The 26805-nt window shown below is 39.3% G+C and overlaps 1 protein-coding gene across 1 annotated transcript in view; it reads left to right on the top strand.

The window, feature by feature from the left end:
* LOC135493422 (serine/threonine-protein kinase DCLK2-like) overlaps nucleotides 1-26427 on the top strand; it is a 29148-nt gene extending 2721 nt beyond the window's left edge. Inside the window, exons 3-14 of the mRNA XM_064780760.1 lie at nucleotides 8361-8457; nucleotides 14795-14914; nucleotides 18317-18402; nucleotides 18852-18897; nucleotides 19123-19289; nucleotides 21012-21131; nucleotides 21316-21462; nucleotides 21857-21990; nucleotides 22365-22442; nucleotides 22581-22758; nucleotides 23364-23468; nucleotides 23751-26427. Of these exons, the coding sequence (XP_064636830.1) occupies nucleotides 8361-8457; nucleotides 14795-14914; nucleotides 18317-18402; nucleotides 18852-18897; nucleotides 19123-19289; nucleotides 21012-21131; nucleotides 21316-21462; nucleotides 21857-21990; nucleotides 22365-22442; nucleotides 22581-22758; nucleotides 23364-23468; nucleotides 23751-23846 (1374 nt within the window). The 3' untranslated portion in view covers nucleotides 23847-26427. The remainder of the gene's footprint in view (nucleotides 1-8360; nucleotides 8458-14794; nucleotides 14915-18316; nucleotides 18403-18851; nucleotides 18898-19122; nucleotides 19290-21011; nucleotides 21132-21315; nucleotides 21463-21856; nucleotides 21991-22364; nucleotides 22443-22580; nucleotides 22759-23363; nucleotides 23469-23750) is intronic.
* The last annotated feature ends 378 nt before the right edge of the window (nucleotides 26428-26805 follow it).

Genomic DNA, 26805 nt, shown 5'->3' with positions numbered 1-26805 from the left:
AGGTGACGAATATGCACAGTAAAGGGACTGGGTCATGTTTGATTTAGCGATAATATATACCTCATACCAAGTGTGAGATAGGAGAGACCCCCCTGTTGGTGACTTGGTGTACCTTAATCTGACCTACCTGACTCCTGCCTATAGACTCCCTTTAACATTTCTACCTATAGGCCCCCTTTAACATTTCTTTCCTGACAGCATTTCCACTTCCAGTAACAGGCATAAAAGTGGCAGTTTATCACTCAGCTTACCCAATCAGGTAGGCAAAGGCAGGTGTATTTCTTAAGAAATTTTCACATTCCCCATTTGTTCGAAGGTTTGAAAATGGACTTTGAATTTGAAAACTGCCAATTGTGTGGATATGTAGGGCTACTGAATACAAATTTGAGATGCTGTTGTATTGATGGTTATGCAAATATCATAAATGCCAAGTTTCAGTGAATTTGCATGCATGATAACTTCACTATAGTGGTGTTTATTTTCGTTACCTGAGCCACAAGATGATATAATTATCACAGACAGCGTTGGTCTTTAATAGAGTCTGCTACTTATTATAGCTTGAGCAGGTTTGTTGATTTCACAATGTTTGATACCTGTTACAATTCGTGGTGCATATCTTTTGAAACATTTCCTGAAATGTTGCATTGAACATCTCATTCTAGCTCATTCCATGGCAGGGTGGCTATAAGCTACGTGCTCAGTATACACCTCTAAGGTAGCAGTCTGGTATACTCTTCTGCTTAGAATTATTAGCTGTCTGTATTTATAAAAAAATACATCAGTACAAATAGACTTTATAGTTTTAAAAGGGACTATCTTAGTGCTACAACGGAAGAGCAAACTTGTGTGAGATGAAAGAGTTCAATGCTGTAGAAAAGCCTTCTTTTGTCCTGCTTGCTTTTATCTGTGCACTCAACATACTGCTGATCTATTTACAATACAATCATTGAAAAAATCACTATTTGTAAAAAAGATGTACCTTCATTTTAAGTGTTGCCTGTCATATCTGACAATCTAATGAAGAAAGTGATTTGTTGATGACATAAATTTTGCAATATGTGGATCATATGGTATAATAAGAAGAAGAATAAGAAAGTTAAAGCTTTTAGAAATCTTTGAAAGGAAGTGGGCTGATGTTGTCCAATGTTATTTCTATAGAAGACCTTTCAAGCTTACCACCGATATTTACACAGTACTTTGTAAGTGATGTACGATACATTGTAAGTGATGACATACTCTAAGACTGTTTCTGTCAATATTTGACAGTTACTTTTTCATCTTTAGAGTGTCTAACTTTCTTATTGTGTTAAATTTCGATATATTTGGACATTAGCTGTCACAGTATAAACACAGAAAAGAAAACTGCTAAAATGCCAAATCAAACTAGGCCTGAAAATAAGACTAACATATAATGACTTAGGTTCACACACTTCAAACATAGTGACTCTACATGTTGATCCTTATACCAATGTAGAATTGGTAAATTTGTGCTAATAACTGATTTTATGACGCTAAGTTAGCTCAGACCTTTTGGGGACTTAGGCACCGGTTTATTCTCAGTCCATTGGATTACAATCTTCATAGCTACTCATGCACTCTATAAATTTTGGTTTAAACTTATTTATATCCAGATTAGTATTTATAAGAAACAGTGTACTTTATTTGTTATACAAAGGAGGATCCCTTACAAGAAGTGTTATTGATATTGCTATGATATTTGAAAACATTTCTCTCTTGACCAGCTCTCAAGATTTCAGTCAACGTAATTAGCTATAGTCATCCCTCATCGCTTCACCACTGCAGACAAATTGGTAATCATAATTCGCAAAAAAATGATGTCGATAAATGATATCATATCCTAGACTGTGAATCTTATCGCTGAATCAGCTGTTCAACTCCTGTTGGCGATGTTCGTGGACAATGATTCAGTCTTCGCAGATGACTTGCTCGAGATTGTGTATCGGAACGGATGTCGGCCGACACGTCGATGATGATGCATCTTTTATTGATAGGCCAGATTCAATCAGCTGCGTCGAGAGTCATAACGTCTCATCTGAGATGATGACAATGTTTATATTGGGAAATCTCAGCCGAATGTTTGGCAAAGTTTCAATCAACCTCATCTCAAATCTGTTGATGAAATTATTGCGCAAGCTCCTCTGATCTGTCTAATACTCGAAATGAGATTTGAAGGGCATATTCCCAAACTCCTGATGGCCTCCCACCTTCTAAATAGAGCCCTGCATATTGGCATATGGTTGAATTGTAGGCAATCGGGGGGGGGGGGGGGATGGTCAGGATCACACAAACAGTACCAGTTTTATCAATTCTAGCACTGTTCTGGTGTGGCTCCCTCCTAAGTTGCAGTCTTGGGAGTGAGTTTCAAAAACAAAATCACATTACTGTCATCCCTGCTACTCCCTGAGTAATATTCAGGAGGGAGAGTCATTCCATTTCCAAAGGCAAAGAGCTAACAATCACACTGGGCTCGTTCCATCCACTAGAAGTCTACCACAGATGCCGCCTGGATATCCAGACTACTCTGTTGAAGAATCGAATTGCATATCAAATTCTTCTGGTTTAAGAGAGTTATGACTCATGTTCATTCTTTTTCTCAATATTCTTTTGTTTAACCATTGTTGTTCTATTAGCCGATAAGTATACTGTAGAACCTCCTTTAGCGTTCACCTCTCTATCAAGGACACAAGTTTTGATCCCAAATTAGTTGTTTCTATTCAATTTGACCTCTCTAATCAGGAAACCTCTCTATCAAGGACATCACTTTAGATTCTAACCAATATAGTAGCAATGCTGGCGAAACAAGCTTGAATAACAGCTGGTCTAAGAATGAAGGTCTATCTAAATAGCCAATGTTGCGTATAGAAAAAGCTAGCATTTTACAACGAACAGAGCAACCCCATGATACCATGAGCGTTTTGTAACTTCATTATCTCGTAAAGAATTCACGAGGGAGACAATGGGGTGATTAGATTGATAATACTGCATTCATCTTCATGACTGTATGTAGCACGTTCAGGATCTGGTATGAAAAGCATGGGAAATTGCATCGTTGCGTCAGATGAATACTGGGAAAGTTATCGTTACCGCACAGCATCATGAATCAGCTTAGTTTATGATGAAAAATGTCTTGATTGCTGCTATTGTTTCTCACAGTGATGCTATGTGGGTTTGTTGGGGTGAAATTTGGTAAGCCAGCTTGCAGTTTCTTGTTGATTGATACACAACTTGATGCAAAACGCGTCATCCTCGCACTGCCATCTAACCCACAAGTTTTGGATCCACTCTACCGACCCTGCCTACTCCATTTTACCAAGGAGGGACGGACGGCGTATCTCTGATGGTTCAGAATGCAAACTTCTGAAACACTATGATGCTATATCATTAAAAAAGCTTCAACAAAAACACTGAGTATTTCAGTAACTCATAAATTATGATTACACAAAACCCCATTGCAGTCTGATGGCGTATCCAAATTCAAAATTATCGAAGTTTTGGGAGTGATCGTGAAGCTAAAATGGCCCTTGGGCAAAAGAAATGAAGAGTCCGACCAGCCAAATTATAACTACTGAGACACCCTCCATCACTCTGATCCTCTGTCCTGGCTGTCTATTGGACCCATTTCCTGTGAAGTGATTATTCATGAAGTATAACTCTGAAATGAATACGTCGCATGGGTATCATGCAGTCACATCCAGATAATTGTGGACCAAAATTTACTCAAAAAAAATGTTTTACACCAATTTTTAATACCATTGGGTGTGATTCATTAGCAATTTGTATGTGTAAAACATGTACACTTTCGTCGTAGGTGTTGAATTAGAATATGGACTGATAGATTGACCTGGTATGTTTTCGGTAGTTTTGTATACATGTACTTTGTTTGCTCTTCCCTGGCATAGGCACTGTCGGCTTGCCGAAGTACTGTTGGAACATAGTAGCCTGTGATGGGTTCTTTAATATCAACTGCATCTAGCAAAAGTAAATGAAGACCCCTTCTTGATCTAATGAACCAGCGCAACATGCACAACCATGAAATAAATCATCAATACGCGCGTGAAGCATCCCGATGTCCCATGACGGCCAGCCGAGACAACAAATCTGTTGGTGCTGGCGTCAGTGAGTCATGGACTGTCTGTATTCATACTGCAACTTGATGGAGTGGTTGATTGTCTTGTATTGTGTTCATGACAGCCAGGCGGTGAGGGGGTCTCCGGTTTAGGATCATTCGAAGTCACATAGGAACCAAAAATCCTGTTTGATCTCTCTCCCAACTGAAGAAAACGCATTGCTGCCCAAGAGACATTTAAATTGAAAAAAACAGATAGAGGGATTGGGTTGCTTCTCTGCACTCCAATTCTTAGGATGGACCTACTGATATCAGTTCTCCTGAAGCCATAAAGCGGCACAAAAAACTTTTAAAAACAATCTGGACACAAATCCGAGACTGCCAAACCAATTTTAGAGATGTTTGATGAAACAGGTTGCTGGAAAATGTACAAATATTTTTCCTAAAAGAGTGCTGTAGACAGTGTAAAGAGGTTGATTAGTGCTTTTCTTCCTATTTTCTGACACAATTTGCCAAAACTTCATCAATATTTCAGCCACTAATTGGATTAGTTATGTAATAAAATCGAAAGACAGGCTACGTTATGAATGAATTATGCATGTTTTTTTCTACCAGGCCATGTTTGTTCAATAAAGGCGCATAATACCCAGATTATAACACTTGTTCTTTGATGAGACCACATCAGCCGCCAAATATCAATCAATGTGTTGTATAATGTTGAATAAGTTATAAGGAATATAAAGACAAGATAATAATATTCGATGTAAACGAATGATTGAATTGATCCTGATGTTGTTACATGATCTCATGAAACGCAATAGACAAGAAGCATGCAAAGTTAAATACTGTCCAATTCTGTCATTCCTTGTCGGGTTTCAGAGCCCAGACTTTTGAAGGGATAGGTCACAGGTGTGTCATTTGTCCATGATGAAGACAACTATCTCATTTGCTCCAGATGCAATTGCAGAATGTTTTTCTGTACGCTTCTTGTGTGGTAAGCAAGGTAACTTATGAGCAGAACTGAGCCTTTCAAAGGATGAGTAGGATGATTTCCGGACGGCCATCAATAATGTAATTATTTAAGTTTCTGTAGGGATGAACCAGAAGATGTACCGGTAAACAAATATTCTATCAACTTTGTACACTTTTGATATCTGTCAAGTGCCATCCCGATAAGTGACTAATGCTCCTCAACCTCTAGTAACTGACATTCACCGTTGAATAATTGCATGTTGGCGGAACTGGTCCGTGTAGAAGGATATGAGGGGCACCGGTATCATCATGTATCCTGGCTAATTCATGCTAATTATATTTATTTAGTTTCATTTTGCAAAACAATCAATCATGACTCATTAGATCGGTGGCTCATTAGATCTCAAGTGTTCGATATGAGTTTGTTCAGGTGCTAGCGAAATATTGATGTTGAAACGAAAGCGCCTGTGATGAGTGGCCTAGAGCCCATGAGTGTCGCTTTCACCAGGGAAATACATTTAACTTATTGGCAATAACTCTGCATGTATGGTGGTGGTGGTGGCAGTGGTGGTGGTGGCAGGGTGGCGGTGGTGTTGGGTGGGAGGTCTTCAATCCAAATATCAAGCATTTGGTAGAATGTCTGTGTACTTTCTCTGATGCATCTAAAAATCACTCATTATAAAGGGACTCTTTAGTGTTGGCCAGCAATAAATCCAGCCTGTTGTCCTTCCCGATCTTTTCAATTTATTGCAGCGCTAACATTTCCAAAATCATGTAAAAATCTGGTTATATCGTTATTGACATAGTATCACTATCGATTCTATTCTCAAATAGCTCTACACCTTTTGTATCAGTTTGATTTTTCTTAATGATAATTGATTTTATTTCACTCTCTTTGATATCCGGTTAACCAGAAGTGTCTTTGATCGAACTTGTGTTCTGATTAATGGTTTGATGTGACTGTGTTTGAGCACTGGCTATTGGTTCAATGAAACCAAGCCTAATTGACTAATTGAATAATGACAAGTCTAATTGACTTATTGCTATAATGACAAGCTAATGAGATTGGTTTGAAAATCTTCACCAATCTCCTTGTCCTGCATTATCAAATCTTTTCCTTTTTCCTAATAAATTCACTTGGCAAATCAATCTAAAAAATTCCAGAAGCATTCTGAAGAATTAATAGCAGCTCATATATTTAGCAACCAACATAAGTCTTTGTTTATGCCTTAGCTTTAGCATATATTTAGTAAATAGCATAATCCTTAGATCTGGCTTCAAAACTGTTGCATAAAGTTAGCTTCCTTGTGGCCAAACAATCAAAACTCGCGCATAAAAGTTAACAAATATTTTCATTGTTTAAAATCTGATTATTTTTTAAAGGTTAGTGCTAAAAGCCTGCGCTACAAAGGAAACACTCCCGCTGACCAACTGAACTTTTTAAAATGGATAATTTCTTAAAGGAGTGTCATAGCTATAGGCTTCATCAGACCTCTGGGGGTCGAGGGTGGGTTGGGGAGGTTATGAACCTTTGAATGAACTACTGTCAAGCTTCTTATAAACTTTAGTCTTAGCTTACATGAAACTTTTCATATATTTTATTGCATTTCTCCTTTGATGTCAATGTTTGAACTTTTATTGTGTGAACACCGTCATCATTATATGATATCAGCTTATTTTATGAAAGGAATATATATATTTCCATAGCATTACGATTAATTACTAAAAGGCTTGGTTTATTTTTAATTCATAACATTTGCTAGTAATTATCGGCTAATGCTTGTTATATTTATTTGTTGACATGTTATTGGTATTTGTAGCTCAATAAAACTCCATGTGCCCAGCCTTTGATTAAGGTGATCTGATTTTTTCTAGTCAATAGGTTATACTCAAATTACTTTGCCTGTGGCTATAAACGGGAAATGAAATTCTTTAGATATATCTAGTGTGATTGAAGGTGGTTTGAAATTGAGACACTTAGATTTTCATCAGTTTTGAGTATCTCATTGAAGTCATTGAAATATCAAACATATATGCTTCGTACTCTCCAACTCGACATTCAGACTTTGAATATTTCTTGTTGTTACAAGATGGTGCTTCAGTGCCATCTTAATATATATGTTGAAAAACTATGCACTTGTGACGCTATCAATAAACTGGAACCATCCACCATCCTTTTGTCCCTTCATCCTTACTGCTCATGCCATCCCCGTTAATTTAATAATCGACTGAATGCACTCTTAGCGGTTAGCAACAGTTTACATCCAGTGGCAATTATTGTTATGTCCTTTTTGCCGCATCTGATGATAAACTGATGACTCATGATTATTACCTCGGGAAATCTGTCGCAACATGCTAACTCGGACCGGATTTACGTGTATTTGATGCGGCGGACATTGATTTGTAATTCGCACATGCGGTAGCAAGAATTGATGGGTAATTTGACTTCTAAGGAAAACTTCCTGTAAGATCGTTTGTTGCTCTTTCAACATGTTTGATGGCTATTTGATGTCTTTGGCTTCCTAATCAGTTGGTCACAAGTTTAATCAGTGTGCATGTCATTTTGTTTTTGGTTTGATTAGCCAGACAGGCAAAAGAAGCATATCTCAAGCAATATGAATGAGAAGAATGTGTGTGCATACTGCTGTGCAAGTACCTGATGTCGAAATCCTCTTTGCTCACGTTTTTGACTGGAATCCCCTTTGATCCCTTTGTTCTTGATGCGATCAATGCCTCCTGTGACCCACAGATATTGTCAACCAATTGCACCAATATTGTTAAACCTACCAAACGGTTACCATGGCGACAGACAAGCCAGCCTCCTCTATTATAGCTTAATTCACCTCTGTCTGGTATATCGCTGAGTCGGCACATTTCGTATGTTGGTGACAATGATGTGCGTTGAACACACCTGGTTTATGAATATGGGTGTGAGGTGTTAATATGTCATGGTGCAACTAATGCTGGAATGGCTGTGGACCTTAATTGAGACAGAATTAGAATTTCTTGACGTTGGAGTCAGGGGCTCTGAGTATTTTTACATCCTTCCCCAAAATTTGTTGTCATAACACTAGATTATCCTTAGGTAGGCTTAACCAATGCTCTTAGTGTCAACTAAGTGTGGTATCGTGTAACCATTATAATGTACTTCACATGGTACATCAAGTGAGGTTGATGGTACTGCCAATATATACCCTGCAATGAAAGAAATAAGGTCTGTGATATATGGCTTTTCAGAAACCATAGTTCTTTTCGCAATTATTTCATCTGGTAATGGCAATTTGCCTTTTCATCTTTTCAGGTTGCCAATCTGAATGACTTCTTTGGCGAAGAGAGTATCTTTGTGGCTTATGGATGTGAAAAACAAGTCATGGATGACTTTGACTTGGACGATAACGGTAAGAACTTTTCTTGATTCCAGCTTCATTGCTTCCTTCTGGCGGAAGATGCAGTCACTAGGCCAGTAAACCAAATTAGCACCTAACTGTAGTGGCACAGGTAAATGCTTATCCCACCTTAGTGGAGGGATACTCCCTGGAGAATAACACAGCCAAGTGCAGCACAAATGGTTAGGTCAAAGACTTGCTCCTTTGATGAAGCAACACTGCCAAGATGCTCAGAAAAAAATAAGATAAATCGTCTGCCTAGAATTCATTACTGTATCCCCGCTGGATACATGCTCAGTATTGCTGTGAATAGGACAAAATACACAGCTGGGGAAATGGCTGCTAATGACATCTTAAAAGGCGCTCTCTCTCTTCACATAATCTCCTTCTTGGACGCCATGGAAACAGAAATCGTACGAAACGATGCGGATTGGCAGTGTATAGATGAAAAAATAAGGATTTTGTGAGTTCTCTTCATTTTCAGAATACTTTTTACTCGGCTCTGAATATTAGAGAACTTTGGCAATGGTAGCTAGGGATTTTGAGAAATCTTCATTGAGAATATTAACCAAGGTATTAAAGCTATGCTAAGAGAGCTGCCCAGAGACATTTGAGCAAGATATTGCCATTTTGCTTGAAACCCTGGCCAAGGTTTGTAGTTAGTTTAGGAGTTCCTGCCAATAGTCCCCCTTGTCAGAGGAATCCTCCCTGTTCTCAATCTCATGAAGTGTACAATCTAATCATGAGACCCACGACATGTTAATCAAATGAGCGTGATTAATATTGCAGTGGGATCTCAGTTCAATGAGACATTCTCATCAGAATATTAAAATTTCTAATCTATATAACATGAAATATCGTTAGTTCACCCTCCAGTGATGAAGTGAGCAGCTTTTAATTTAGAAATTCCTCTGCTGTTACTGTCAAAGGGTGGTGATTTATCATGTTATGGGAAATGGCTTGGCTTCTTGTTAAGTTTGTGTGTGACTTTGATAACTCTGCTGTGGGGTGTGGACAGAGGGAAGAACACAGAAGTGACAAGGTAGTTGGTCCCAGATCAGACTAGGACGATGCCCTTGTGCATTTGTGCCCTCAGTCTGAAAGGCAGTACCCCGTCAAAGGTCAAGCTTTCATTCAAAAACTTTTTTTGAAGTCTTGATTCATCTCTCTAGACAAAATAACTGTACCAGCTCAAACTCCAAAGTTATTTTTTTGTCTGCTTTGAATCATTCTCCCCAACAGCCTGTTGCTTCCGACAGCTATCTCTTCTCAAAAACATGGGTCGATATCTGCGGAACATCTCTGAGTTACTCAACAGGCTGAAGCTGAGGCAAATGTATACTGAGAGCACTTAAACCGGTGACTAATACGATCGACTCATTTGTCATGGTCGGAAAGTGTCATTAGTTATTGGTGCATGCAAGCTTGCTATCTCTAGAACTGTATAGGCTATAACTCTTTTGGAATTTTTGCACGCTGTCAAATGTTTGGGCTTAGAGCTATTTATTGCTTGACTCATGTTGGCTTGATCAGAACACACACTTGTTATTCCAATACCTCCAAGTCTTCGTGAAAATTCTTGCCATTATAGGACTTCCTGAGATGAAATTGGAAGGGAGAGAATATCAATATTCAGTCATGATAGAACTTCCTGAGATCTGACTGAAAAGCTTGCAAACAATAGTTCCTCTGTCATCAGAATCTATCAGATTTTGCTTGAGAAACATTTGCTATGTACCTATATCACAGTGCCTTTCTTGACCATCATGGGATGCGATGTCTGCTGATTGAAAACTCCCTTTTCATCGAAGTATATATGTTTCTCTGTGCTTCCGACTTCTGCCATCTTGTTTGAAGAAGCTTGTAGAATTTGCTGATTTTGTGCAAACGTCTGCTTCAGCATCAGCAATTGGAATCATGCAGACACCCTTGTTTATTCTGCCGGGGATGTTAATTGCACAACTGATGAAAGTATGACAAACCTTGACGCCAGGGATGGAAAATGTACTTTCTGCGGATGTGATTGACATGGCTCATTTGACCTAGGAATGAGGTTGAAAGTGGAGAGGTTCCGAGTTGGAATTGCTTCTCCTAAATCAATGTGGTTACCTTGGTAACTCTCAAACTTGTCTTGATCAAACAGAGACTTGTTGCTTCAATGATAAATAATTCTTAGTCTGGATCTTTATGCAGTTGGGATTCTAAAGCTAAAATAACCCAGTGGTGTAATCATCTTTTATCTAATATTTCACCTAATTAATCATTAACTTGTGATGTTCCTCATCCTAATCACCTGTTCCACAGCTCTTTGATATTCCTTGGTCGAAAAATCGCCTTTGATTAGCTGCCGATGCCCTGGGCAACAATCTGTAGGCATGGTTGGCTTGCTAGCTCGCTATTCCCGGGTGTTTTTCTGAGGTTCTGTCATCTTGAAGGATTTACCTATTCAGAGATGACAGCAGTTGATAAAAACGTTCGATGAGATCCATGCTTGGATTTTCCTCCCCAAACACTGAAGGTGACCTATTGGGTACAAGATTCTTTGAATGACCTGTGGAAGTTTCGATTGAAAAAATGCACGAAATAAAAGTTGTATTGAGCAAATGATGGTCTCAGGTCTTGTATCAAATTGCCTTTGGTTGCTAAAAATCATTCTGTTTTAGAAGTTCGTCATCAGAATCACCTGTTGCCTATTCCTTTGAATTTCTTCCTCGGTGGGCTGAATCCACCTCTGATTGGAAAGGTTGCTATACCGACGCCCTGGGCGGCAATCTGTTCGTAGTGTCTTATTCTTGTATGTTTTTCTGAAATCCTGTCTTCTAGAAGGAATTACCTGGAGGTGGATTCATCTTCGAGTTGACATCTTCTGATAAAAACCTTGATGAGATTTTCATCCTGGATCCACCCGTAATTGAAGTTGCGTTTGCGCGTTTACACCTGATGATACTGTCAGGTTAACCCTTCATGGGCTACGGGCCATGCTTGCTGAGAAAATGAAATAGGTCAAAATAATATCAGTGGAGTGCTCATCAAGATTTTTCCGACGAATGGACATGTAGGTTTTGAAGACAATTTCCCTGACGCAGCCAAAGTAGCAAGAGAAGCAGTCACAGAATGTTGAAATATCATCTGATATCTCAATTAATGAGCTGACTACCAAATGTTCTGTATCCAACACATGGATTTGGCTAAACACACAGTGTTTAAATTTCCCCAGGCTCTGAGGTATCAAGTGATCTAGAGTGGACATGCGAGGCCTCGTTTATCCATCAGTGACCTGAAGGATCTGGCTTTGACGATTACTGGCCCAAACTGTATTCAAACAACATGAGATATCTGAACTCCCCGAAGCTTTGAGCTATCAAGTGGTCTAAGAGTGGACGTGTGCGGCCGCCTCGTTAATTCGCCGACGGCGTGAAGGACCCGGCTTTAGCACTCATGATGTTGAATCCGAGGATAATGGGTCAGCCTCGATCGATAAGTCTGATAGAGTAGCCTAAACCGACGTTTAACAAGACATGCATTTGTGTACAGTGCAGGACATTATTGTACGGATTGATTCAGCAAGTTGAAGTGAAATCCATTTCAAGTTTGTAGAGTTGACTTTGAGATGTGTGTTGAATTGATTCTATTCCTTTGTTGTCTGGTGCAGTTGCATTATGGGATCTCACTTTGCAAATTTATGGTAATGCATTTATAACACCCCCTGGATATGGACTCTTCTCTCTTTTCCATACAGTATTCCTAAGCAGTTAATGATGATTCCTGCTGGTTGACATTCTATATTTCTGTCTTCCATTTGAACTTCAAGATGAATCCACTTTGGTCTATGATGATTCCATTGACATGGAGCCTAGAAAGGACTGGTCCTGACAAGAGCTGAACAATCCAGTCAACCTACTACCCTTCAAAAAGAAACACAGCATCAGTCCGAGGAGAGTTGGCATCCATCTTAATGCAACAAGTTGATTCCCGACTCTGAGGCGCGGGAATCTAAACTGATAACACAGTCATCTGGTCCCAAGCTCACCATTTCCATGGTAGCACTACCATTTCCATGGTTACTGGTCCTAACATCGCGCCAATCTTGTCCTGAATTCGGAGCGAAACGTTTATCATTCAAACGGAATAATCTGTGTGGCTTTGCCGTCGGATCATTGCCTGTCTCTGAATAGTAAATGATAAATGATACATTGCCAACTCGAAAGCAATTTCAGCTCTTTTCATCTACTGGGAACATGTTATCTGCTGCCTTCATGTGTATTGGGTTTGTGGGTGAGAAGATTCTGAGAAAGTGTTCTGAGGTTGATTGGACATTTCACCACTGTAAAATGAATGAGACATCCCCAAAGACCTTTCAGCTTGTTTCGTCCACTGGCAACACCTACCTGCCTTCAGGCATATGAGGTTTGAGGTCGACAGGTTTCTTATAAGACTTCCTTTAGACCTAGCTAGAACAAGTTACCAAGCAGTATTGGATAAAAATGAACATAGCAGTTCGACTGATGAATAGGAATACCCCAGGCAAAGCGATTTTAGTCCTATTCATCCACAGATTAAACAAAAAAAGCAAAATTGGGGATTCGAAATTAGTTGCTGGAGAGGTTATCACAAAAAGATTGTCAGAAATTAGCACAGTTTGAAGTTTGGTATGCCCCAAGGTATCAGTTGCTGTGGTAACAACGTGAAAGTTTTCTTTTTTCTCAGGTAATCGGATATAAGAGAAAATTTCGATAAATATTGGCTATAGACTCTCAGAAATCCCTAAGGGAAGTAAGCATTGTGCGGTAATGATGCTAGTCACCTTAGGTTAACAACCTCTTAAAAGATGAATTTTTCGAATTTTTTTCAGATAAGGCAAAATTAGGAAAGATTTGCCTCAATTTGCGAGTGTTGCAATATCACTGTTGGGCAACTGTGATGTAGATGTAGGTGTTAGTCACCAAACATCGACGATCAAGTGCAACCATGAAATCCTGATGACAATATTTCTACGAAGGCAACATGAGTCAGCTAGCTGCCTGAAGGACATTCCTGATCGTTGCAACCATGTCTCATGCCATCTAACTGAATTATCTCTATCGCACATCACTCCCGTCGGGAAAATAGGGATCAAATTGGCCAATGATGTACTCTTAACACAGTTCCTGTTGTGATGCAGTTTCTTATGTCGTAACTCAGTCGAAATTGATATTCAGATTGTGTCAACATTTATTACCATTGTTTATGCATTCATTGTTGGCTATCAGAATAACTGCGATGAGCCACACATAAGTATAGCATCGTAACACACAAGCTAGAAGCTTTGTGATGTCACAATTCCATGTTGACAGCACGAACAGAAATGAAATGGTTGCTTGCTAAAAACTTTAGCAGATACTGATACAGATCCAATCAAACTCTGTGTCATCTCTGATATCTGTCTCCTGGCTGATCACTGGGTATTTGTGACCACACAAAACCTGATTGATCCTCGGCAGAATAAAGAAAGTTCTTACAAAACGATATCACCTTCTCTTTGCTTGGTAAGAGTTATGTCTCATGCTACACTTTCTTTTGGCATTGCCTTTCACATTTGTAGGAAAGTCAATGGTAATTGGATAATCGTGTTGACAGATGGCCAACAAGCCTTCCAGGAATATCCTCTCAGAACTGTCCATCGGGCAGCTCTTTGTTGCACCAAGGGACAGAAGTTGTGCCTTCCTGTGTGAGCTAGGGCAGAAATGCAACCCTGGTGATGCCTTTCGAGTATTTTAAGACTGATTCGTGGCACAAGAAATTCTTGTTATTCTATTGTTCTTCACCTTTGTTAAGCCTTATTGCATTCTTCTAAAGAAAGAGCCTTTAGCAGTTTGTGTACCATTTGGTATTCAAACAATCATGTTTTTCTACAAAACCACAAAAACATCCCAACAGGCGATCACCTGTCGTGACCAACAGATTTTCAAAATGGATATGATCTCATGCTACAGCAAAAAAAACCTCTGATTATTATCAGATGCTGCACGATGTTTTTTTCTCCAAGACCTGAAGCAGAGCCAGATAGGTGAAACAGTATTATAGGAGAGTTGTGGGTTGCCTTGGACACAGACTACAGTTTTCAGAATGCTTGTCAGCATCTTGCTACCCACAAGAAACCCCAGTTGTGTGCACTTTATCTGGCAACGGCAAGAGACATCAAACATGCATCCTTCGCATAGGTTCATGAGGACCGGCCTGATTATGCTTATGGGTAGAGGCAATGTAGACAAAATTTCACATTCAGAAGGTTTTAGCCAAATGACTACTGACAAATCATCTCTTAATATCGATAATACTTCTATTCGTTTTCACATTTTTATGATTTCAGAGCTGAAATTTGTTGGTGCCTATCGCCTTGGCAAGCCAAAGGAGCGAGTGACCTTGGGGTCAAGGTCGCCAAAGTCAGTCAGGAGAGCATTGTCATCATCAACGAGAAGCTTGAATGAAGGTAAGAAGTCAATGCATTTTTAGGCTATCCTAAGGCTATCCTAAAAATCGCCAGTATGCTGATGATTTCTGCTGACGACTTGAAGCAACTTGCTCGGCGGAAACTTCAGACAGACATAGTTCTCTTCAGACTATCTTTTCCAAATAACCAGGATTACTTTAAACCCCTTCATTCTGCAATCCAAATTTTGCGTAAGGACAGAGTCAAAACTCTAACAATAATGGCCCGAAATCTCAGTTATTTGAGTATTTTTATCTTTGATACATTGTAATGTCTTCTGGCGCCTAATTCAAGGTCGATTGGACAAATCTTTGAGTAATATTTGCCACTATATCACTGGTTAATAGGAATTTGATTTATATTTCCATTTGTCATGGCTTCCCATGGGTGTGGATACTTAACATGATCCCGGGACGTAAGAAATTTGGTGAACCATGCCATGATATCAGAATAGGTCAGTCATCCTGTATAACAAGCACTAAACAGATAATATGTGCCAGTCAAATTCACCACGGCCATGTTCTAACCCCTTGGCCCCTCTCATCACAGATGGTCACTGTTTGCTAAGGTCTTCTTGCCCCCACTACAAACAGTTCTCCTTAATCGGTGACTCAGACGCAGTCCTCATCCAAGGATTGCGCAAAGACACTCGATTAGACTTGGCGACATATTGAACCAAGGCATGAAATGACCACTTTATATGAATTATGAGAAAAGTGTCATCGATGACTTTATTATGCGGGTGAAGTTAGACTCCCTAAATTGCCAGATGCCAAAAGGAAATGACTTGGTGTCATGTTTTGAAGTCATGATACTTTATTGCCGCTCCACAGTTGAAGAATCATTTTGCTTTAGGACATTCAGGGACAGTTTGATATGCTCAGTGGAGTTTTCGATTCTGTGTGAATGGAATTCTGATTACCTTTACTGATTCACATAAACCATCTATTGAACCCATATTGCTTCATACTATAGTTTGCTCCAAGAGAACTGAAAAAAATTCCATATTGCTCTTATTTTTACGTAATGTCTCACCGTTTTAATCCATTCAAAACTTCACTCCAACTACAAACGCCCTCATTTTCATTTTCTCATCTTTTGAAGCAAACTATAGAAGTATGCTGATGAAATTACTCAGTGCCTTTATGAATGTTTACTGTTTTTAATGGTGCGTTTAGTGTTTGGAGTGGATGAGTAATTCCCATAATGCACTACTTCAGTAAGCCATCAAGATGCATTTCGTAATTTTTGACTGAAATGATATATCGACTTGTTAAAGCCATGAAGATATATGCACATTTATGAGACACACTAACATATCTCTTGCATCATTGACAATTGCTATGGTATAATCATTCAGAGGACATGGGGGGGGGTCGATTCAGACTCAAGAGGCATGCTGGATGAAATTGGTTTTGATGACACTTTTTTCACAATAGTGCCTGACCTGTCATACGCTCATATCTCTCAGAGATGATATTGTAATGGGGTCTTAAGATATATCAATAATAATTTTTTTGATAACATTAGCAATTAATTCAACATTATCGACAACTAATTTAAGAAGATCTGTTACAATTGGAGTCTGCAATATCAAGTTAGAGCTGCAACACTTTTCCCCCTTTGAGTATACTTAACCCAAATGATTGATAATAGAATGTCTGTACAAATTGGAACTGTGTAGAAGAAGGCTTTACATACTAAAAACGATGTAGGCTAATGTCGCTTGAGTTTCAATCCCAAGTGACTGCATTTTTGACAGCAGATTTTGTCTCTGGACATGATCTGCAGGTATTGTCCGGAAGAGTAGAATCAAGAGGGGAAATTATGAATGGTGGTGGTGGTGGCTTTTAATGTACCACCAAGACACGTGCTGGATACATCCTTCTTTTTTACTGGTATTGAAATATTTCACTCCCACTCCCAGTGGCAGATCAAGAAATTTGGAAAATGGGGAAGTGCAGCCCCACCGAGATAGGATCAAATGTGTGATTGCTCTGGAAATTTTAGTGCCAAATATGCATTTTCTGGTCATCTGAGGGCTGAAAAGAAGTTTATCATATTTCTTTAGGTCCCCTAAAAATTCATTGCGCTACGATGAAATATGTGTGCCTAATCCGCCACTGACCTTAATTTACTATCGTGGGATGACATCGACTTATATTTTTTATCAAATCGTCGACCATTTTGATTCAACTTATTTGATGTTGTGTGCTTTGCAGGAACAAAATTGAAACCATTTGTTGTCCCTAAATCCCCCGGGCCATCTAGAAACAAAATGTTTCCAAGTAAGTGAATTGCCTGTTTTTTTCATGATTTAGGTATATGGAGTATTTTACTAATCAATCTTACAACTAATACATACTTTTTTGCAGTAAATTTCAAAGTTGATGCGACAATAATTTCAACCATGCATATGAAGACAGATTTTTTTCTCACTATATTGCAATTTGATCAGGTATCCTTTATACATATCATTTATTTACATCTTTCAAACACATTTCTTTTCTTTCTTTTCCCTTTCCACCATCTCATTCTTTCATCATACACTGTCCAAAAGTTACATGCACTGCGCAAAGTCCAAAGTACTCTGCTTTCAAGAATACTGTGAACCAACATTTATTTGTGTGGCATTGCCTTGGGCATGTTGATCCAGTTTTATTTGGTGACATTGACTTGCATCATAAACTTCAGGCAACCCCCTCCCAAACCTCTCAAACAAACTGGCAAATTGGCAAATTTACCACTTGCAGGTGTATCATTTTTTGTGGTGATAAGTCAGACTATCTTTGATTTAAATATAATGGCAGTAACAGCTTGAAAATATCCTTGCATGCGTCACTAACAGCATGTTCTCATGCATCATTGATGACTTCAACCATTTGAATTAACTCCAGGCCTTGGTGAATAAAAACTGATTTCAGTTTTCTCAGATGACTAACAGGATTATCATTGCACTATTGTACCCGATGCTTTTGTTTTCACATTCATCTGAAAACTTTGGGGGGGGGGGGGGGGGTATGGTAGATAGCTGTCTGCTGTTCCATTGTAAGACAGACCAGTTCCCATTTCAATTGTCATTTACTGAAAGAACCTCTATCCGAAATTTCTCTCCCCAAATACAGATCACCTTTTTGGGTCATCCTACATGGTGTCCCGAAAAAGGTTACCCTCTCTCTGGTTTGCATGATTGAGCTACAGTCTTTTTTGCATCTTTTGCAGATTAGGCTTCCTTTGTGGTTAATGCTTGTATTGGTGTGCTTGGTGTGGTATAAGCGGTGGCCGCCAACTTTCACTCCCTCAAACTTGCATTTTTACCAAGAATCTGTTCTCCTGTCCTCTCACTGGTAGTTTCCGAACCTGGCTGTAATAAACTCCTCTCCCTTGTTTCTCTACTTACAGCTTCGATAGATTTAACACGAAGTGCACCAAACTCACCCATGTTCAGACGAAAACCGAAACTGTCGACCCCAAACCCCAAGTCACCTGTAAGTATTTGAAAGGACTCTGGACTTCTCACTGGTGGAGACCTACCAGCACTAAACCAAATGATGGTGACTTCATTATTCACCGTGCTGCACAGGAAAAACCAATGAATTATACATAAATATTTGAGAAGTTTTTAAAGCATCTGGCATGATTCATGCAAACTTGTTAGAAGTATTCCTCAGAGAGTCTGGAATTGACTTGTGGAGTGATATAGCTTCGACTGGGATGGATTAACTCATCATATTGATTTGTGTTTGTCTCTGCATTTGGCAATGAATACTGACTTGATAAAAAGTTTATATGATTAACCCTTTCTTTGTATGCATTCAACAAATATGTAGTGAAGGGACCATGGGCTATGATAATAAAATGTTTGTTGGTTTCACTGGCTAAGATGGCCATTTTCTTTCGTTTGAGTTCTCAAGATGACTAATATTCCATGTTGCAGGTGAGAAGCAAGGCCAATGGATTTAGTCACATGAACGGAAATACAAGTAAGTATAAAATATTGTCTTTTTTGGCGACAATGGTTTCCTACACACAAAGTTATGAACAGTTTAAGAGTAGTCTTCTGCGAGAATTAGCCAAAATTTATTAATTCCATGCTGGAAACACAAGTGATATGCATTATCCTGCCTTCGAGAGAACGTAAAAGATGAAGAAAAGTCTGTTTATATTATAGGTGCTGCATTTTGATAAAACGAATTTTATCTTTACAGGGTCCCCCATACATAGTGCCACGCCACCTAGTAACCTTGCAGAGAAATATGAGATCGGCCAACTGATCGGTGAAGGAAACTTCGCTATCGTGAAAAGCTGCATCGAGAAAAAGACAAACAAGAAATTTGCCTTGAAAATGATCGACAAGACACGGTGTAAAGGAAAGGTTGGTATCTGACGAAGCACCGGTGTTTGCTGGAAAGATGGGACGAGTATTTTGAAGTTCATGTACATGAAGTTGAGATCAACAAGAGTGTTCGGTCCAAAGAACCGTGCAAACCTGCGATTTTAATTGCTCTGACCTGCCATTGAAAATGCTGCTATATGCGACCAAAATATCTCTCGTCTGCATGTAACACTGGTAATCGCTTGGCTAGATGTTGATCAGGGGTCACTGCAGTTTGGTAAGGTATGTGGTATCGTAAATGAAGCGTTCTTTTACGATAGATTTGCTGCCACTGGCAAGTGGTGCTGTGCCATCTGAGGATAGGATGGGAGGGTTTAACGCCTCTGACTATTAATAGCACTCAGTCATTTTAGTCAACCGTTTTGTATTTCAAAGGGCGGGTGCATTTTTACATGTTGTGTTATTCTAATGTCTTGTATAAGTTCAATGTTTTCTATGTTAGGCATTGCACAAATGGACGATTTTAGTCGCTGCGACGGCACCATAACAACAATACAATTGTGGTTGGAATGCGGCCGCCAATCACTAGTCATGCTGTCAAGGCTCTGACGCAGGTTGCAGTGTCTGAAATCGCCGGTTTGCGCTCTAGATGAAATACTGTGTTTGTTGGGCCTGATGTAACTAGACAGAAATCCATGTTTTGTGTGTGATAAATTATATTGTATTAAACATTTGATAATTGTATTATTGTAGCATAGTCCTTATGGAGTGATATCGACTCGAAAAAAGGCATACCAATGGAATTTGTTGAAGATGGACTGTGCCTTTAAAGTTGATATCACTCTCCAAGGTTTATGTTGTTAATTTAAGTGTCGCACAGCCTACTGATATTTTGTCGTTCCCCTTCTTTTTAACATCACTAAACTTGGACCCATAGTCACAGTTTGAAAAGGTAAACAATGCGTATTTTGGAACGAGTGGATTCGTGAGAAGTGTTAATTTGGCGACTTACTTTTCCTCATTTGCTGGTGGCTTTTGGATTCAGTTTTTTTGCGCACTGATGTTGAATTGAATATATGTTTCAAAGGGACAGGGCCAAAATGATTGATACTTGATGCTCGACAGCTTTTTTCTACTTAATCATTTACTTGTACATGTACCGTTGTGTTAGTCTTGTAGGTGAAGGAGTAAAGTTTTATTGTCAGTAAAGTGAGTTGACCAAGTTGTAGTCTGATCAGATTTAGGTTTGTCTGACCATAGAGTTGGAATTTATTTTTGTTGATATTTGCACACGTTCTCGTTGTCATGGTAGTTGGCACTCACAAGCACTGCTCCTTTCTCATGGCAAATTAGTATTGCAAGAGCACATGCTAGTTTTGTTATAAATGCCTATAATACATCTTTGAGGACTAGTATGGTCAAAAGAATATCACTCAACGTATCATTGTTTGGAAAGGCTTTTCAGGGATAGGGTATTTTGGAAACCACCTAATATTGTAATTTCAATGGGAAATATTTGAAGTGATATGAGTTTCTGAGAAATCTGAGACAATCATATTATTAACTGCTATCAACAAAATCTGTTATTGCTATCAAAAGACTAATAACTAATAGGAGTTTCTCAGATTTCCTATGAAATGAAACATATTCCAATCAATGCTGATATAGATTTATTCTGTAGTCCTCACAGATATATTGTGGCAGTCAATTTTGTCTTTAGAACAAGGACATAAACGTCATGCCTTTTACTTTAAATTCCAGGAACACATGATTGAGAATGAGGTGAACATCCTTCGTCGGATGCAACACCCAAACATCGTCACCCTGGTGGAAGACTTTGAGACAAATACTGAACTCTATCTCGTCATGGAGTTTCTGAAGGTATGTGATCTTCAAATCTTAAAGGCCTACACTGTTCGTTTAAAATTTGAAATTTGAAATTGAATTTGAAAACTTCCAATTGCGTAAATGCGTACTATGGAGTGATGAAATGAGTGAAAGGTAACGAGTTTCTGTTTTAGCCGAGCTTTTGTCAATTTCAAATTCTTTGTTCCATCTCCTCTAGGGAGGTGACCTTTTTGATGCCATATCCACCTCGACCAAGTACACAGAGCGCGATGCCGTCAACATGCTACACAACCTGGCGTCTGCTCTCAAATATCTCCATTCCTTGAACATCGTCCACCGAGATATCAAACCAGAGAACTTATTGGTGAGTATAAAGTTTGCTATTTTGCTGCCAGAAGTGAAAGGGCCAGCCAGAATTGGCTGATGTGACCTACGCTCTTTACTCAGTGCCAGACTCCTCTCTGCCGGATGCCTGGTTAGAAGGCAGTTTGTACCCTATATTCAACTAGCTAGTGGTTGACCAACCAGCTGCATTGGAACGAGCTACCTGGAACCTTTGACCTTCCAGTCATGAGACTGATGCTTTGACCACTAGAACATCCATTGGGGTCTGTACATCACTGCTGTTGTATGTGTATTGTATTTGTGATATGTTTTCCATCAACTTTAGCCCAGATTTTGAATCAGAAGCATACTATCGGCACAAGACCAGTTTCATCTCCATGTATACGTACTAAAGTTGAATTTTTTCTCTCCAGATCTGTGAATATGACGACGGAACGAAATCGTTAAAGCTAGGAGACTTTGGCCTCGCTACTGTCGTTGATGGGCCTCTACGCATCGTCTGTGGAACACCCACGTACGTTGCCCCTGAAATTCTTGAGGAAGAAGGGTAAGTTCCAATCATCATCAGAACTTAGTTGTTTTGTTCTTTAATCTTGGAATCTTGTCTCAGATCCTCCCAAAATACCTCATGGTCTCAATAGTAGACTTTCTGCAGAATTTTTTGATGAGATCAACTTAATGGATTTGCTCCACACTTGAAATGTTTTGTAATGCTCGATACTCCTCAAAAGGTTCTCATGAAAATCTTTGCTAACCACCTTCCCCCCCATGCTGAAGCAAGGCTCAATAACTGGCTGCATCTTTACACTACCTTATACCCAACTTGGGTCCCCATGATGACGATCATCCTATGTATCTTTATGATATCCACCTGTATTTCTATGAACCAAATTCAACGTCTTTCATGTCTTATAATTACAGATATGGCTTGAAGGTTGACATCTGGGCTGTTGGTGTCATTACATACATTCTGCTTTGTGGATTCCCACCTTTTGTCAGGTAAGATTTTTGGCTCTTCCGTTAATTCTCTTCACCTCATGAGATTTCTGTTAACTCCACTGAGATATCCTACAAATTGCAGTCTTTCCAAATCAAGTTCATCAACATCATTTAACAATATCGATTATTGTATTTCAGTGCTACAAACAACAATGATGAACTCTTTGACAAAATCATGTCCGGTCACTACGAATTCCTGTCGCCCTTCTGGGACGACATCTCGGACTCGGCCAAAGACCTCATCTCTCACATGCTAGACGTCAATCCCCAGACACGTTACTCTGCTGAACAGGTGTTAGCCCATCCGTGGGTCGCTGTGAGTATCATGGATCTGTTGGTTGGGATATTGTCTCAACTTATGTCATTTTGGCACTTCCTGTTCTTGATGTCAGTGTTGAGACATGGTACTCTGCTGAACAGGTGTTAGCCCATCCGTGGGTCGCTGCGAGTATCATGGATCTGTCGGTTGTGATATTGTCTCAACTTATGTCATTTTGGCACTTCCCGTTCTTGATGTCAGTGTTGAGACATGGTACTCTGCTGAACAGGTGTTAGCCCATCCGTGGGTCGCTGTGAGTATCATGGTGCTGTTGGTTGTGATATTGTCTCAACTTATGTCATTTTGGCACTTCCTGTTCTTGATGTCAGTGTTGAGACATGGTACTCTGCTGAACAGGTGTTAGCCCATCCGTGGGTCGCTGTGAGTATCATGGTGCTGTTGGTTGTGACATTGTCTCAACTTATGTCATTTTGGCACTTCCTGTTCTTGATGTCAGTGTTGAGACACGTTACTCTGCTGAACAGGTGTTAGCCCATCCGTGGGTCACTGTGAGTATCATGGTGCTGTTGATGTGACATTGTCTCCATCTAAGTCATTTTGGCACCTTCTCCTGCTTTAATGGTTTTTACAATCATTTCCAGGACGACACGGCCAAGGACAATGACCTCCACGTGACAATCTCCAAGGAGATAGGTCTGCACTTCAACCGGAAGAAGAAGGGAGACCCCAGTGTTAATGTGATTGCTGTAAGTACAAGCTGATATTGCTCCGAGTTGACTGATGACTGGAAGAACACTTGGCATGTCATGTGGTGGTGGGTCAAGCACAGCTTCTTCTTCTTCTTCTGCGGTAGAGTTTCTCATTCCGTGTATGTGTGTAGTGACTTGATTTACATTCCAAGCCAAATTTGCTGGTCCCTTCTGACCTCAGTGGGTGGGTTTCATTTGAGAGTCTCCATAAAAACATATTATTATACCGATTCTTTCTTCGATTGATCACAAACTTAATTTCGTGAGCTTGTTTTCCAGATTACTGCCTTGGACAAAGCATCACGCTATTTCCAGCCACCGAAGCACAGCCAAGCCGTTTGTAATGGAGATCAAGAGGTAGATGAGGTATTCTAAGTGACTTTCACTAGGACACAAACATTGATGGTTATATTCATGGATTGCTATTGTTAAGGATGCTCTTCTTCTACAGAGAGACTAATGGCATGCGTGGTGACTTCAGCATAGCTATTTAGTTTTAGCAGTCCTTCATAGAAGCGTGGAAACTGATCCCTGTGGTCACTTACCCCATGGTTCCTACATAGTTGCCATCCCCTGGGACCCCTCAAAATTTGACGCAAGGGTAAAGAGCATTTCAAGCAATCACAGCAATAATCATAATGCCTCCACAGGTGGGGGCAGTTGGCTTATTGTTATAGATAAACTGTTCATTCCGAACAAACACAAACTGAAATCTCTAAAACAATTCGCAATGTGTTTTAAATAAGTGGCACGGCAGTGTCTCTGGCCAGCTTGGATCAACTGGTAGAATGCAGGGGCCAATGATGTTGAGTGCTTGTTTACATCTTTCCTCACAACCAAGTATCAATGTTCATGAAACCAAAATTACTGATAGCAGCTATGATACCTTTTTGTGTGTTCCTGTATTCAATAAAATAGTTGTATATTTTTTATTGTTGACCTTCTGGAATTAATCGTATTGATCAAAGCCTGGGCTGAACGTTTGAAAGACCCATTATTATTATCATTTGTTGTTACATAATAATAAGATTGTAAAAAATTGGTAATATATAACATTGATGTCTTTTGTGTGGAAATATTACTGAGCTTGAAATGTTGAGCTTTTGGTGTAATCATGTTCATATTGGTTTTGAATTGGCAATCACTTGTGGTGAGTTCTCAAACTCTTAAAGTGAACATTTCTCGAGCTATTCAATGCCTCTCCAGTTCCTGTGAATACTGAGTATCAAAATACTCTTTAATTTGAATGATGCTATAAATGGTTTTAAGAAATGTTTTTGCTGTCCATAAAGCTTACACTTGCACTGCTGTAATTTGTAAATGCTAAATGCTTATACTGTAAATGTCTAATTGTATCATTGATAATTGTTGCGTAAAGACAAATTTGTTGTCCTAAGATTTAATTGTTGCGGGGTGATGTCTTTAAATTTACATTCTTTTGAGCTGATTTACTTTTTAAGATGCACAATTTCAATCAAAGCCGGCCATTGACTGTGACTGCTTTGCCGCGAACTCTTAAGTTTTTTGATATCAACTGGACTGCTTGTGGTTAGAACCAATGCTATTCTGTATGTAAATCCATCCAAATAGAGACATGAGGATCAGCCGATAGGGCCCCAGGAAAATGTTTCCTCGGTAATCATGGTAGAAAAATGTACTGGTACAAGATGGGCATCTGTGGTTTCGCAAAGATAAATCAATACATTGTACTTTTATCCACATTGGTACTTGATTAAGATTTACTACCAGTACTGTCGTTTCTACTGCTAAGCAATATGACATACAAGCTAGTACCTCAAAGCTGCTCATAGTGCATGTGACCTTTATATTTGAGTGGGTCAGTACTTTGTCACCCAGGTGATGATTAAGTACTGTGACCTTAAAGTGTCCTTATCCTGTCATCCAAATGTCCTTCAGTCAATTCTCATGGGCAGTGAAAATGTAACTCCTACTTCATGTTTCTTGAATAGTAGGCCTATGTGACCCGACATTCAAAATGGGAAGGCACATCAGATAATCCTAATCATTGCTGTGTTTCTCTTAAAACAAGTGAGCCTTTGTCTTGCTTATTGGCTCTTCCTATTGGTTGTGCCGGGGGGGGGGGGGGGCATGCCATGGAGACAATAGAAACAACCACCACAAGTTCACAAAAGAACAGCCTGTGAATACACAGCTTTCTGTGTGCTTGGATTAGGCTACTTAAGTCAGAAATATCTCCAGCATTGTTAAGCCAATGGATGTTGTCAGCAATTAAGATTTTGAACAATTGAACTCCATTCTTTCAATCAGTTAATGATCATTTTCAGTCACATGTTCCTGTTAATACTCTCTGGTATGTGAACACAATAGTCCTTTTCTCATGTCATTATAGATACTTTGATTAAGTTGAGTTAGACAGGCCGGGCCTGTGTTGAGATATTCTTAATCACTTAAAAAAACCATTGTCTGTACTGAGATTTTTTTAAAAGTATCTTCTCTCAGTCAGTTGTACACTAAGCCAAAGTATTGGCTATTAAGATAACTTTGTGTTAAACTAGAATGAACAAATATATTGATATTTATTCACATTACTCTGCTGGCACATTTAAATGGGGATAACCAGGTTGTTCATGTAGCCTCCTTATCATTTTATATGAAGTTTGCATGGTATCATACCCATTATCTTGTGATAAGGGGGCTTACCGACGGTAAACAATCAAACCCAATTCCGACATCAAATTGAGAGGCAGAAATGGCTACATTTCTTGGTAGTACAACTTTGGTTAGTATGGATAATCCCAATTTAGATGAGCTGGCAAAGAATTTAACTTATTACTCCCTGTGTTACTTGTAACATGTATCTCTTCATGCCAAATCATCATAAATTAAGTCATTTTGTCTGTATGTCAGATTGTATTTGTAAATGTTTTACATGTAATGTCGGAATAAAAGTAGCATTTTGCAACAATTAAACTTCCCGTAATGTTTCCCTTGCTGTCAAGTTACATCAATATCTCCCCAATTAGTGTCAGTGCAAACAGGTCCGATGCGGTTTTGTTGTGACTGGTTTGACATGTGTGGAGCAAGTCCAGTCGGTTGGCAACCCATCCTCACCAAATTGAGAGAAGGGATGTAAGCGCAGAAATTTATTCCGAGTTGGCAATTAAGACAGTACAGGATGTCTCAGAAACAAGTCTTTAATGCAAGAAAGGGCATGAATGTGCATTCTGGGGGTCAAGATTAAATTTCTCCTTGGGACAATCTGACAGCTAGACCATAATCACTGGTTGTGACATTGTCCCTGTGGCATATACTGTGCAAATCTTCACATCACACCCCAAAGCGACCCAAATCA

Source organism: Lineus longissimus, chromosome 9, assembly GCF_910592395.1.
Source record: "Lineus longissimus chromosome 9, tnLinLong1.2, whole genome shotgun sequence".
Taxonomy (NCBI): Eukaryota; Metazoa; Nemertea; class Pilidiophora; order Heteronemertea; family Lineidae; genus Lineus; species Lineus longissimus.
Note: the sequence above shows the minus strand (reverse complement) of the source record. Positions and strands in the feature narration are given on the sequence as shown.